This window comes from Fonsecaea multimorphosa (genome assembly GCF_000836435.1).
Source record: "Fonsecaea multimorphosa CBS 102226 unplaced genomic scaffold supercont1.25, whole genome shotgun sequence".
NCBI classification, from domain to species: domain Eukaryota; kingdom Fungi; phylum Ascomycota; class Eurotiomycetes; order Chaetothyriales; family Herpotrichiellaceae; genus Fonsecaea; species Fonsecaea multimorphosa.
In genome coordinates, this window is record NW_015971659.1 from 136,053 (window position 1) to 148,318 (window position 12,266).

The window sequence follows — 12,266 nt, forward strand, 5'->3', positions numbered from 1 at the left end:
ATGGGGAGAAGGTCAGCCCGCCGTTGAAGTCATGCATCGCATATACCAACAATGTTAGTCGGCAACGCCATGTTTCTGGCAATCTGCAATGCGTCTTTGGACGAGGCAGAAGCCGATGTAGCTCCATCACATCCAAAAGTGGTTCTGGACAAGGGATACATGTGACTCACGAGGCTTAATCCACAGATGCTCCGTAGCTTTCAGATATGGACCGTAGTACGACTTGTGTATTTGAACCTGTTCCAGTCGTGGCAAAGAATCTCAAGTATTAGCACGGGGATCACACATAAAGCCCCACAGATCACTCTTTCTTCGCTTGTCTAAGAACCAAAGAACTCCGTACATACCTCCTCCAGATACTGCCGCGACGCATTCCACGCCTCCTGGATGCGAATCGTGCCAGGCTCGTTCGCATCCTGGACGATCTGGCAGAAATCTACTCGGGGATCCTTCCAAATCTCTTCAAAGAGGGTCTTGCAGGCTTCCAGGGCAACGGGGACGTGCTCGGGAGCAAAGTACAGGTTCACATGGATCATGAACCGGTCTGGGACTCTAGATGATGACGACATGGTTCGGACTTCTGGAGATCAGATTCAACAATTTGAAAGTTCGTATGGTGTGGCTTGCTTCTTGGAATGGTTGAAAGAATCGAGCACTCGAAAGTGGGAAGGGACGGAAAGGAAAGACTGAAGATCGATATAAAACTCGGCTCGATCTTTAGTCATCCCATTCGAAGCCTTGTGATGATAGGTAATAATGCAATAAAGTACCTGCCTGTAATGACGAAGCACAAAATAATACTCGAGACTCAAGCGACGGCGATGAAGTGCGCACCTGGTTACAGACTTTTCATAGCCCGGCGGCGGGATTTGTGAACGCCGCTCCATCGTAGATCAGCCCGCATGAGAGGGGACACTCTTTCAGTGAAATAATACCTATTTTGAGAGACGGGTGTTACCGATCGCTGAAGAGGCAAGGTTTTGGCCTTTATTGTAGCTCAGTCTTAACGGCGGAAGTGAATAGGGGGTACTTCGCGTGCGGCGGTCGAATACCTCAATCTGAGGCCAAGAGCGGCCTTCAGTCAGCTCGTGGGACTGGGCGAGTGTTGGGGCATAGCAGCCTCAATTAACAGTGATCTGGATAGACCGAAAGAATGCTAGAAGGCAAAAAGCAGCAACTTTTGTTATATCCAGTAACTATCCCTCCCCCTGACAAGACTCTTGCAGTAACACAATGAACCAGAGTTATCATAAGCTGGGCTTCCTGACTAGGAGCACTGGTCCAGCCACTAAATTGTCTCACTCAAAAAATGAGAATAAAGTCCAAGCCCTGAGCATCCACACAAAAAGTCCGAATCGAGTCATCCACTTTGCTGTAGTATTATCGCTTGCCCAAAAGTCCCCCTCCTGATTCTCCAAGATCGTGGTACACATTCCAGAAAGGAAAAAGAGACATGTGCCTGACTGGGAGCACCGAGAAACCCAACCAATATATCTATGTACAAAAGTGCATCCAAAGAGACAATAGGCAACTGCCACGTCTTCAAAATTCTGTTGAAGCTTCATCATAATCGTGTGTTGTAAGTCGTAGCGTCGTTTCAATACTGCCGAAAGCCAAAATTCGAGCCCTCGCCAGCATAGTCAAAGCTGTTCGCGGTGTACATTGCGTTCTGGGCCAAGGACATGCTGGCATCGACATTGACAAAGTTGTCAGCGGCAAGGAGGTTGTCGAAGCACAGCGGCTCTTCTGCGAGGTCTAGCATGCCTAGGGTCGCATTCTGCAACAAGTCGTCGTCGGGGAGCCCGTAGCTGGCGCTGCCCATGCCGCTGTTGGCGCCGTTGCTGTTATTGTTGGCACTCGAGGCGCTTTTGATATGTTCGTTGACAACAGCAGGCTGGAAGGTCATGTCGGGAACGTTGATGTCTTGGACAATCACGCGGCCGTTGACGTTGAGTTCAAGCTCTTCGTACATCCAGTGCTTGAGGAATTCCATAGGTGGTGTGTTGCCACCACCCATGCCGCCGCGACCCTCGCTTTTCTTGCCGCGGCCGCCACGTCGATTCTTGCACGGGTTGAAGTGGGCGCGACGCAAGTGGGCGGCGGCGTTGTAATTGGCGCCGTAGGTCTTGCGGCTGCGGCATGCCTTGCAGTTAGACAAGAACTTGCCGTCGGCCGAGGCGTCTTTGCAGATCCACACTCGTCGCACTTGAGAATGGTGGCGCTCGATATGTCGACGGAGCTCGTGGTCGCCGTGAAAGCCCTGGGGCTGGTCGTTACAGAACTGACAGAAGGTCGTCTTACGAGGAGGCTGTTGACGGACGGTGCGGGTGATCTCTGCCTTGTGTTTTACTGTACCGTCCGCGCTCTGGACGGCTATCAGTCTGGGTGCTGGCATTTCGACTGGTTGCAACGATGTCTCTTGAGCACGCTCCATCTTAGGAGCTAGAGGTCGTGAGACTGCGTTACTGCTACGAGGAATGACTGGCTGAAGAATCCCTCGAGGTGCCGACGACATATGAGACTGAGACAAAACAGAAACCGATGAAGCGTCGCTTCCAGAGGAAGGCGACTTTTTCATCTCAAAGCTAGAAGGAGACGACGATGACTGAAGTTCATCATCCTCAAAAGACAAATGGGAAAACTCGTTGCAACCGAAATTGGTTCCAACCACAACAGACGAAGAACAAGAGATAAAAGGAAATTGTCGAGCCGGTTCAGTATCCTGCGGATACCGAGGAGGCTCATCCATCATGCTGCTCGAGGCTTTGTGATCTTTCGGCATCGACATCGAGTCCATGCGAAACATCCCAACGCCCTCGCAGAGAACATCATTGGTGTTGCTTCGAGACATGGGCTCCGACAACACGGTTGACGGAGCCGTCATGCTCGAGTCACTAGTCGCCGTCATCGGAGTAAAGACTCCTCCTGGCGACTCTATAGCTGAAGAATACGGAGACGTGAGCTGCGACATCTGGTTGATGTGGAACTCACCACGCTCCACAACTGTGGGAGGCGTCAACGAGATGATCGGGGTCTGATGATAGTCATCCGGTGACTTCGCAAGGAAGTCCGCCGGAGACATATCCTGAACCTCTTCAATAAAGTGAAGATTGGATCCCAAGTATCGGTTGGGGTACGAGGCGGCTGTGGAACCTCTTCGTTGCCAGCTGGTGCGCCGGGGGATAGGCATTGGCTTAGTCGTCGACGTCGTGGTTGTAGCCGTGGTCTGCGGTAGGGGTGATGTTCGAACCGAAGGTCTGCCTTGCTGGATCCTGGAGGCAGACTGACCAACAACTGGTGCCGAGATGTGTCGCTCGAGCAAATGGGCAGTTGGTGCCGAGGAAACCAAAGATGCTGCCTTCTTTCTCGTCCGTCAACCAAAGAAGAGTGGTTAGTCAACAAGGGGACATACATGGAGACTACGTTTGGGTGCTGGTTCCATGTCACCAACCATCGCAGAGGATGCAGATCGTTTTGAGGGAACCGAGGAGCCATATTCATGTGTCGAAGTCGAAGGGGAGTTCCTCATCTCAGCATTCATCGAGTTCCAGTACCGCCAGACCTGTTCGCGCTCGTCGGGAGACAGGTGCTGGATTGTCTGTTCGCAGGCGGCACGACAAGACCGAAGAAGCTCCATGACTTGATGGGCACCGGAGTCCATTGTTGTCGATCAAGGAGTGACCAAAAGAGGTTTACCAATGGAACAAAAGTGATGGCACTCCACAAAAGAAGAATGGCAAACAGCCAATCTGAGGTTTCGGTCAGCCAATTGGGGCTCAGACAGTCAGTTTGTCCTCCCCGATCAATGTAAAGACTCACAGGTTGATGTTCGAAAGTGCTGGTAGAATTTAGTGGGACAGTACAACAGAATTCCTTCGAAAGCCAATAATAAAGGGATCGACGAAGGTGAAAGGATGCGACGGCGGGCGTGTCAAGAATTGGGTGAGAAATAGCCTTGGAAGAAGAAGAGGGAGGGACAGGCTCGGGATGTTATAGGACTGCGTCGCTCGCCAAAGGAACCCGGAATCTAGGAGACCTGAGAAGGACGTGGGGATGGTGCAGTCCTCTGACAGAACATGTGCCAGAGATATGACGGCAAACTGCCGCTTGGGCAGACCTTTCTTCGACCACCAAGTCGGGCAACAGTTCCAGGGTGGCTTTGCTGATCTTGAAGAGGGGGAGAGGCGGCCAGGGCGGTCGCAGGATCCTGATGGGTTGAAGAAAGTACCCGTCTCTCAGAGTCCTGGTCCGGACGCCTAGTGGCCTCCTTCTAGGCACTCTTTGAGCCTAGATGCGCCCACCTTCCGAGCGTTCCATTCGCCTGTTTCTTGCAACCTTCGCCGGGAGTATCTGGGCGCGGGTCGACCCTGGTACAGCCGAATCCAACGAACCTGGCTTGCGAGCGACCTTGCTAGACCCATAGTTCCATTCGCAACACCACAACAGTGAGCTGATCTCGATTGGCTGCCTATGAGGTTCTCCGAGGGACGACGATCACGGATTGCCGTCGGCGGCTCATTGGATGTCTGCATGCTGCTGCAAGCGGTCTTGGTCGCCTCACTTTGAAATGGGGCGGCCATCGAGTCAGGTTGTTTGTCTGGCTTGAATTCCTGCCCAACGTGGCCCGGGACAATTGTCATTCGTGGTTCCTCAAGGGTGAACTTTGTGCATAATCTCGAGTTCCTCCATCACATGAGCCTAAGCACAGCAAGCGACCTGGCTGACCATTTGGTCTGGCTCGTCCATACCTCTGCGTACAGTATCACGCCCGCGGCCACAGCAGGGTCGTGATGACAAGTACTATGACCTGCATCAACTGCCGGAGAGGCCAGCAGAGTGGTCCGAGGGAAAAGAACTTTGCGTTCTCTGTGTAACCACCGCAAGAAGAAAAGGTCAGCCTGCAACCGATCCAACCACGCGCAATTGGGGCATGGTTAGCTGGAGCAGCAGTTCGTGTGCTCTTTTCACAACTCAACTTGGAGAAACTGTGGTTCACGTATCTCTTCGCTAAACGAGGACTAGAAGCCGGTACCTGGACGTGGACTCGATGTCCGATTTGCTGTGCAACTGCTTTTTGCAGCCCAACGCATCTTCTGCTGTATAATTTCTCGTTATCGTTCATGAGTCACTATCCCTTCATGGTGCACTATGGTGATATCTGTCATGACAGGGAAAAGCCAGTGCCGATTTCCGTAGAATTGGCAAGGGATCAAAGACTTTGGGGCGGATGACGACGAGGTGGCGGGCTGCAATTTGCAGTTCCTCAGCGATGGACGTGGATGAACTTCTTCTCGGTCAATAGGGCCTTGTCCAGGGATAATATCCCCGTCACCTAAGGGGACGAGATCCTTGGGCATGTCTCGCACCACTGAGGAATGTAGGTTTGATAGTCGTACGCTCTTCAGGAGATCACGATTGAGATGAGTGCTCAGCATAGCCTCGAGAAAAAAAAAAACCACGATACAGCCTCACCGCGCGGTAAAAGTGAGGGCTAGGTCTGATCATCGATGTCGCTCGCTGAACTGATCCGTCGCCCCGGCTTCGTGCCTGCTGATCATGTCGCGGAGATCGCAACCTTAAGCTGGTATCTGTCACAAGCGTCCGTTAGATGACGCAAACGAATAGGTCTGTAGATCGTTGATAGACAGACAGCACGTAAGGGACAAAAGAGTAGTTGGTGGCTATCCTCAGTGCAGCCCTACAGGATGATCGCTGTGATGGATAAATGTATGTTTGTATTGCATCCCTAGGTCGACGGATCTACCAACACCATACGTTACGCTATATGCACAACGCTGTCGTCAAACCACTGTCTCTAGACCCGAAAATGCTTTCCCACACACTAGATAGAGTCTCAGACTTGTTATATCTCCGTCTTCTCCATCTGCACGATTGGTTCCTGCTCTTCTTGAATCCGTCCTCTCCCGACGTAGCGTGATGTCCCGGTATTTGAGAGTTTTTGCGGTGGTCGCGTCGAATCGCGCCGGAGCATGGGCGGAACCGCACTTCCAGCTTGGGCCTTGTAAAAATTGCTAAGTTGCCACCTGTCCATCCCCCAGAGGCAGTGACAGAAGCGTCTGAGTCATGTCCATCATGCGAAGCCAGATCCTTGTCGTCCCTGACGATCCTGTCAGTGCACCTTCGCAGGACTGTCCCGTATCCACCTTCCGCCGCCACGCGGAAAGGTCTAGGATGATCCCTAGTCCATCCTACCTATTCGTTCCAAGGTGCATTGCTCTCAACAGAGACATGTTTTGGGAAAGGGACGCTCAGCGCATCATGACAGAAATTGGGCACTGGCAGTCAAGCTTGCGTGGTGTTGTCATCCAGTACCAGACAACCAACGTGGTCTGTCGACGATGCCCGCCGCCTGTCCCGCCGCTGCATTATCGCGATCAGTCAGGTTGAAACAGTGGTGTCGAGAGCCATCAGCCGAACCGTTTGGTTTGTTCTCCGTCTGGGGAGTCCTTGACGCGTGGGAAGAAGCCGGTAGCAGCGCGCACCTCGACAACTATCGGGGCAGGCGAGGTAGGTTTGCCGACAGAGATGAAGAAGGTTTGCCGATAGATACCTTGGTCTAAGGAAGGTCTACCGATCAGGACAAAGCAGGTCTGCCGATACAATGACTAATCCCTCTTCCTCGTATGATTGGTGCACTCCTCGGAGGGTGGGATTTGTGGTTTGTTTACTCCTCTTCCCAATCTGGCTGCTCAAACTTCTCAACAACGCTGCGACTCATCCCAGGAGATCTCATCGGCCCTGAAAGATAACAATGTCGGTCGCGGAGATATTCTCTGATGCTCAGCGCTCTCTGGTGGGACATAAGACACTGGCAAAACGACTGCGCCGTCTCGAAAACTCTCCAAACTTCGAAGCGCACATCAAACAATGCGTCTTTCGACTCCTCGACGTCGCCAAATCCGAACCGGCCGGAACTCGTGTCATCAAGTTCCTCACGACGTACCTTGCCAGCGATGATGCCTCGAACCAGATCTCTTCCACCATCCTGCTGGGTATCCTTCCTTTCCTCTGTGCCAAAGACAAGACGATCCGATACCGAGCCACCCAACTCACCTGCCAGATCTTGGGTGTCCTGCAAGCTATCGACGACGATCTGTACAAGGTGATTAGACATGAGCTGATCAAAAGAATGAGAGACAAGGTCCCGGCGATACGGCTGGAAGCAGTCATGGCCTTGGGTCGTCTGGTGGAAAGTGAGATCGAGGAAGGGGAAGACCAAGATTCAGATGAGGATGTCGCGCCTGGCTTACTGGACAAACTCCTCGATGTCCTCCAAAATGATACCAATGCCGATGTCAGAAGAGCGCTGCTGGTGAATATTCCGGCTACCCCCAAAACCCTGCCCTATCTACTCGAGCGAGCCAGAGATCGTGATGCTCCAACCAGACGTGCCTTGTACGCAAAACTGCTTCCTAGACTCGGCGATTTCCGACATCTGTCCTTGTCAATGCGGGAGAAGCTGTTGAGATGGGGCTTGAGAGACCGCGATGAGAGAGTCCGCGGAGCTACCGCGCGCCTTTTCAGAGAATGCTGGATTGAGAACTGTGCAAGAACGGAGGCCGAGAAACTTGGTGAAGCCAAGGACGAGAAGGACGAGAAGGAGGCACATGTCGGCTTCTATGACCCAAGCATTCCCGCACTATTGGAGCTTCTGGAAAGAATCGACACCTTGAACACCGGGAATGAGGATGGTGTTGCTCGTGAAGCGATGAAAGAGTTCTGGGCTGGGCGTCCAGATTACCTCGACGTGGTCAGCTTTGATGATGATTTCTGGAACAATTTGACTCCAGAGTCAGCTTTCATGGCTCGCACGTTCAATGATTACTGCCTGTCGGATCCAAAGTATCACGAAATGGTCGAAGAGAAAATGCCAGAGGTTACACGGCTGGGATTTCATCTCCAGAAACACATCAACGAGCTGGTCACGAGGGTCCAAAATGCCAGCGAGTCGGACTCGGATGAAAAGATTGCGCTGCAAGCGGAACAAGAGTTCATTGTGGAGCAGCTCTTATACATCGCTCAGTCTTTGGACTATACAGATGAGATCGGCAGGAGGAAAATGTTTTCGTTGCTCCGACACGCTTTGTCCATGGCTGAACTACCGGATGAATGCACTCGACTCGCCGTGGAAGCTCTACGACTCGTATGCAACTCGGATGCAGCTGGCGAGAGAGAATTTACTTCAATTGTTCTTGAAGCTATCGCTGAAGTCCACGACAACATAGCCTCCTCTGACCTCGAAAATGAGGCTGAAGCAGACGAGGAAGACAGCTTTGTCTCAGCCCGCAGTGAAGTCAGCGGCGACTCGACGCCTAGGAACGAACAAGCCAGGAGCAAGCGCAATAAGCAACTCACCGATGAAGAGCAAGAAGCTAAAGCGATCAAGGAAATTGTCATCAACATGAAATGTCTCCACATCGCTCAATGCATGCTGCAGAATGTAGCAGGGAATCTGCAATCCAACATCGACCTGCGCACCATGTTTGACAATCTGGTGATCCCGGCCGTGCGATCCCACGAGGCTCTGATTCGCGAGCGTGGGGTGCAATGTTTAGGATTGTGCTGCTTGCTTGAACCCAAGCTTGCCGACGAGAACATGCGGCTCTTCACTCTTTTGTTGAAGAGAGGGCATGAGTCCCTTCAAGTCATGGCTCTGCAGATTCTATGCGACATTCTTCTTGCACGAGGTCCACCTTCCCCGGCACATCCCACATCTAACGACCCTCCAGAAAGCCCTGTCGCTGCGACCGAAGGAGCGGAGGATATCCCTGCCCCGACTGCTACAACCGCCACCACCAGTAACCACAACAATTCACTCCCTGGCCTTCTCTCCCCCTTCATCAAGGCCCTTTCACAAACCTTCCACGACGAAGTCCGCGCGACATCCACGGCGAGCTTGTGCAAACTCATGCTGTGCGGGTTCTACGTGGGGAATGAGGAGCTATTTGATCAAATCGTTGAAAGGGCAATCCATGGGGTGGCCAAGGGGTGGGAACTGTTGGAGAAAGTGAGGAACGCGGTTCTCGTGGATAAGGATCAGAGTAAGGGGAAGAGCGGTGACAAGGTCAAGGAGAGGGAAAGGAGCAGTAACGGAGTAGCTAGTGCGAGAACGAGCAACGAGGGTGTCGGGGATGGAAGTGAGCGAGTCGCGGGTGAGGGCATGGAACTGTGAATGGTGGTGCCTTGAAGAGGTCGTCGATGCCTGAAGAATTAATGTTTGTTTACGACTAAATCGCCGGTGTATAGAATATCAGTAGGATGTGGTACTTTTGTCTTGTATTGGGTATTCAAGCTTCGCTTTAGCATTTCAAACCGTGTTTGGATGGCAGGCTTTTCATCTCAAAGTGCCACGGTTGGTTAAGCCTTGCCGAAAGAAACAGACAACCTCTGCCAGTAGAAGAGCCATCGTCAATTGATCACGAACACCGCTTCCCCATCCTGCGATGATACATATTCCCCAACAGGGAGAAGGGAGAAGGCCAGCCAGCCAGCCCGGATGATGTTCGCTTGAACAAGTGCCACCTGCGAAGAAAGGGGTGTCGTCGGCACTTTCCCCCTTGGCCTGCAGCGTTCGCCTGTGTTTTTTGTTTTTCCTGTTCGTACCCCATCCATACGCGTGCAAAGTAATGCCAAGCAGAAAGAAAGAATAGACGGAAGGACGGATGGATGATCCTTTCACAGGATCCCTTGCTTTTGCAAGTCCAGATAGATGCGCTCGGGCATGACGTTGCCCTCGCCGTCCTCCATCTGCACAACCTGGTCGTCCTTGACCTCCTTGTCCCGCTTCTCCTTCTTGATCTTGTCCCAGAGTTTGAGCGCGTCCTCAATCCCCGTGATCTCGCGGAACAGGCTGAGGCCACCACCGCCCGCGGCGGCGCCCGAGAGAGCCGAGCCCGTGATGCCCAGGCACTTGAGGCCGTAAATGTGCCGTGCCTCAGAGAAGTGTTTGTCAAACGCCCGCCGGCCCATGTAGACGAAGTTGCCGCAGATCTCGCAGTTGAACTCGACTCCCAGGCCATGTAGCTTGTAAAGCCAGTAGGGGATCGGCTTCCCGTCCCAGGCCAGTGGGAGTTTTAACGGATTGTAGATCTTCTCATCGCCCTCTGAATCGGAGCCTGAATCTTCTCCGCCTGTTCGCTTCTTCCCTGCTGCTCTTCGATCGGACGCCGCGACGGCGGCATCGTCCTCGGCAAAGAGAGCGTCTAATTCAGCCTGTCGCTCCCGCTCCGTCATTCCTTGTTTGCGCTCCACGTTTACGCGCGTGTTGCTTCTTTCGTTGGAAAGGAGGTCGGCGAGGGCGCGGACACGGTGTTCGTGCGAAGCGATGGCACGCTCTTTGAGCGCTGTGCCTGATAGAGAGGGAGCCATCGTAGGAGGTTTCGAGGTTACGCCATTGGTGGCGGCATCGCCATTAGCGACTTGCCGGGATTTCTTTGCCTCTGCGTTCTTGAGGTGCTTCTTGCCCGTCAAGTGCGACTTGTAGACGTTCTGGTTTGTAAACTCCTTCTCGCAGTCGGGACACCATACTCCTGCGCCGGTGCCTTCAGTTTGGGGTCCTGAAGATGCTGAGGCACTTGTAGAGTCCTGCTCTTTCTGCTCTTTTGTCCAGCCCGGCACTGTCCCCGCTTCCCACGCCGTGTCAAAGTCTCGTTGATATCTCAAAAATAGTTTGGGCAGGTCTTCGAGTGGTCTTGTTCTCTGGACAAAGCTTTCCAGGTAGCTGTCGAGGTTTGCGACATACTGGAAATATTGGTCTGTGATTTTATGCTGGCGTTTGATGGGTAACCGAGGAGGTTCGAATGCGTCAAAGTTGTCCAGATACTGGAGATACGTCAGGCGCTTGACACCGGGAAGGTTGAGGTAGTCTTCGTGTAGTTGCGTCAAGTCCAAGAATCGACCATTTGACTCTTCCCCACTGAACATGTTATCCACCTCTGAGGGAATGTATTCTCCTTCCTCGGGCCGCCGGCGCTTGTAGGCGCGCTCGAGATTCTCGACAGGCTCATTGGGGTACCGACGATGGAAGTCTTTGACTTCTTCGAGTTGCTTGTAGAATTCTTCGAACGGTTCGCCGGTCGAGAGGGACTGGACTTCCTTCAGGCGGGACCCATCAGCGTCCTTGTATATGTCAAGTAATCGTTTGGATTGCTCTTGAATGCGACTGAGGAAGCCGTCTATTTGGTGGTCACGCGTTAACCGGTCTTTGATCTGGTAGATGTGTAAGTAGTTGCGCTCGGTTCGCGAATCAGTGAGTGACACAACTTACATTTTTTGGATCCTCTGCAACGCGGTCGGTGATTGCTTGCTCCAGCCGCTCCAGATCCTCATGGAGGAATCTCTGGTCTTCAAGAATCATCTTATGCGGACAATGAAGGTGTTGTAAAGGCGCTATGGTGTATAAGGAGCCTGCACGGTGGAAAAGCGCAAGAATTTGGGGTCGGCTGTCCACACATGCGCACTGTGGAGTCCTTCGCCGGACAGTGGCAAACGAGTTTCTCAGCCTCGCCCTTCAGCCTCGCCCCTCAGCCTCGTCACTTTCTGAGTGGGAAGCGGCTTGCCTCGACGAGGCTGGCAAATATGTTTTGTTTCCGCCAATGGCGTTCATTAATACCTGCTGGCATAACCTGCTAGTACTCGACAACTCCATACTGGGTACCTACCTAGGTAGGTAATCACACACCATGTAAACTACATGCTTCCCAACACCAAAACGGGTGTCCTTCTGTTACGCCTTCTTCATCTCCTTCCGATTACCTGTAAAGACCTAGGTATGTCCTACCAATGCCGTTCGTGATGTCCTTTCCAGATATTACATTTTCGGGGAATTAGGTCGACTCTGTTCTCGCCTAAGACAAAGTGCAGGTAATTTTCCCGAGACGCAGAGTGCGCAGCTGAAAATGTCCGAACACCGTAGCATCTGACTCTGCGCAGGGTGGACATAGGATTTGCCAGACCATATTCGATGTGAATTGTCTAGAATGGCTGAACGCCCAACGCCTTAGAATGGATGCAAAGCTCCAACATAGGCCGTTGATGACTTTCCAACGCCGTTCTGTCCATGACAGGCACATTTTCCTGCAATGTCCTAGACGTCAACAGCCCAAGAACAAGGTGATAATCAGAAACGTCGCTGGCGTGCAACGCAGCAGAGGAAACTCGGTACGCATGTGTACCAAACGCAACGAGGAGCAGGAGGGTTAAGGATGCAGACGTGGAATAAGAATTTGTGCTGCACAGGTGACCAC

The 12,266-nt window shown here is 52.6% G+C and overlaps 4 protein-coding genes across 4 annotated transcripts; 1 reads left to right on the forward strand and 3 right to left on the reverse strand.

Annotated features, from left to right (window-relative positions):
- Positions 1 to 126: 126 nt before the first annotated feature.
- Positions 127 to 569, reverse strand: Z520_09626 (uncharacterized protein; the record flags this gene model as incomplete). Its single annotated transcript, XM_016780120.1, has 2 exons — positions 127 to 237; positions 348 to 569. The coding sequence occupies 2 exons, from the start codon at positions 567 to 569 to the stop codon at positions 127 to 129; spliced, it is 333 nt and encodes a 110-aa protein (XP_016628703.1).
- Positions 570 to 1,597: 1,028 nt separating this feature from the next.
- Z520_09627 (uncharacterized protein) lies at positions 1,598 to 3,661 on the reverse strand (the record flags this gene model as incomplete). The annotated part of the gene is made up of 2 exons (XM_016780121.1): positions 1,598 to 3,358; positions 3,413 to 3,661. 2 exons carry the CDS (start codon positions 3,659 to 3,661, stop codon positions 1,598 to 1,600), a joined length of 2,010 nt encoding a protein of 669 aa, XP_016628704.1.
- Positions 3,662 to 6,772: 3,111 nt separating this feature from the next.
- Positions 6,773 to 9,193, forward strand: Z520_09628 (uncharacterized protein; the record flags this gene model as incomplete). Its single annotated transcript, XM_016780122.1, has 1 exon — positions 6,773 to 9,193. One exon carries the CDS (start codon positions 6,773 to 6,775, stop codon positions 9,191 to 9,193), a length of 2,421 nt encoding a protein of 806 aa, XP_016628705.1.
- A 503-nt stretch (positions 9,194 to 9,696) lies between these two features.
- Positions 9,697 to 11,377, reverse strand: Z520_09629 (uncharacterized protein; the record flags this gene model as incomplete). Its single annotated transcript, XM_016780123.1, has 2 exons — positions 9,697 to 11,229; positions 11,288 to 11,377. The coding sequence occupies 2 exons, from the start codon at positions 11,375 to 11,377 to the stop codon at positions 9,697 to 9,699; spliced, it is 1,623 nt and encodes a 540-aa protein (XP_016628706.1).
- Between the last annotated feature and the right edge of the window lie 889 nt (positions 11,378 to 12,266).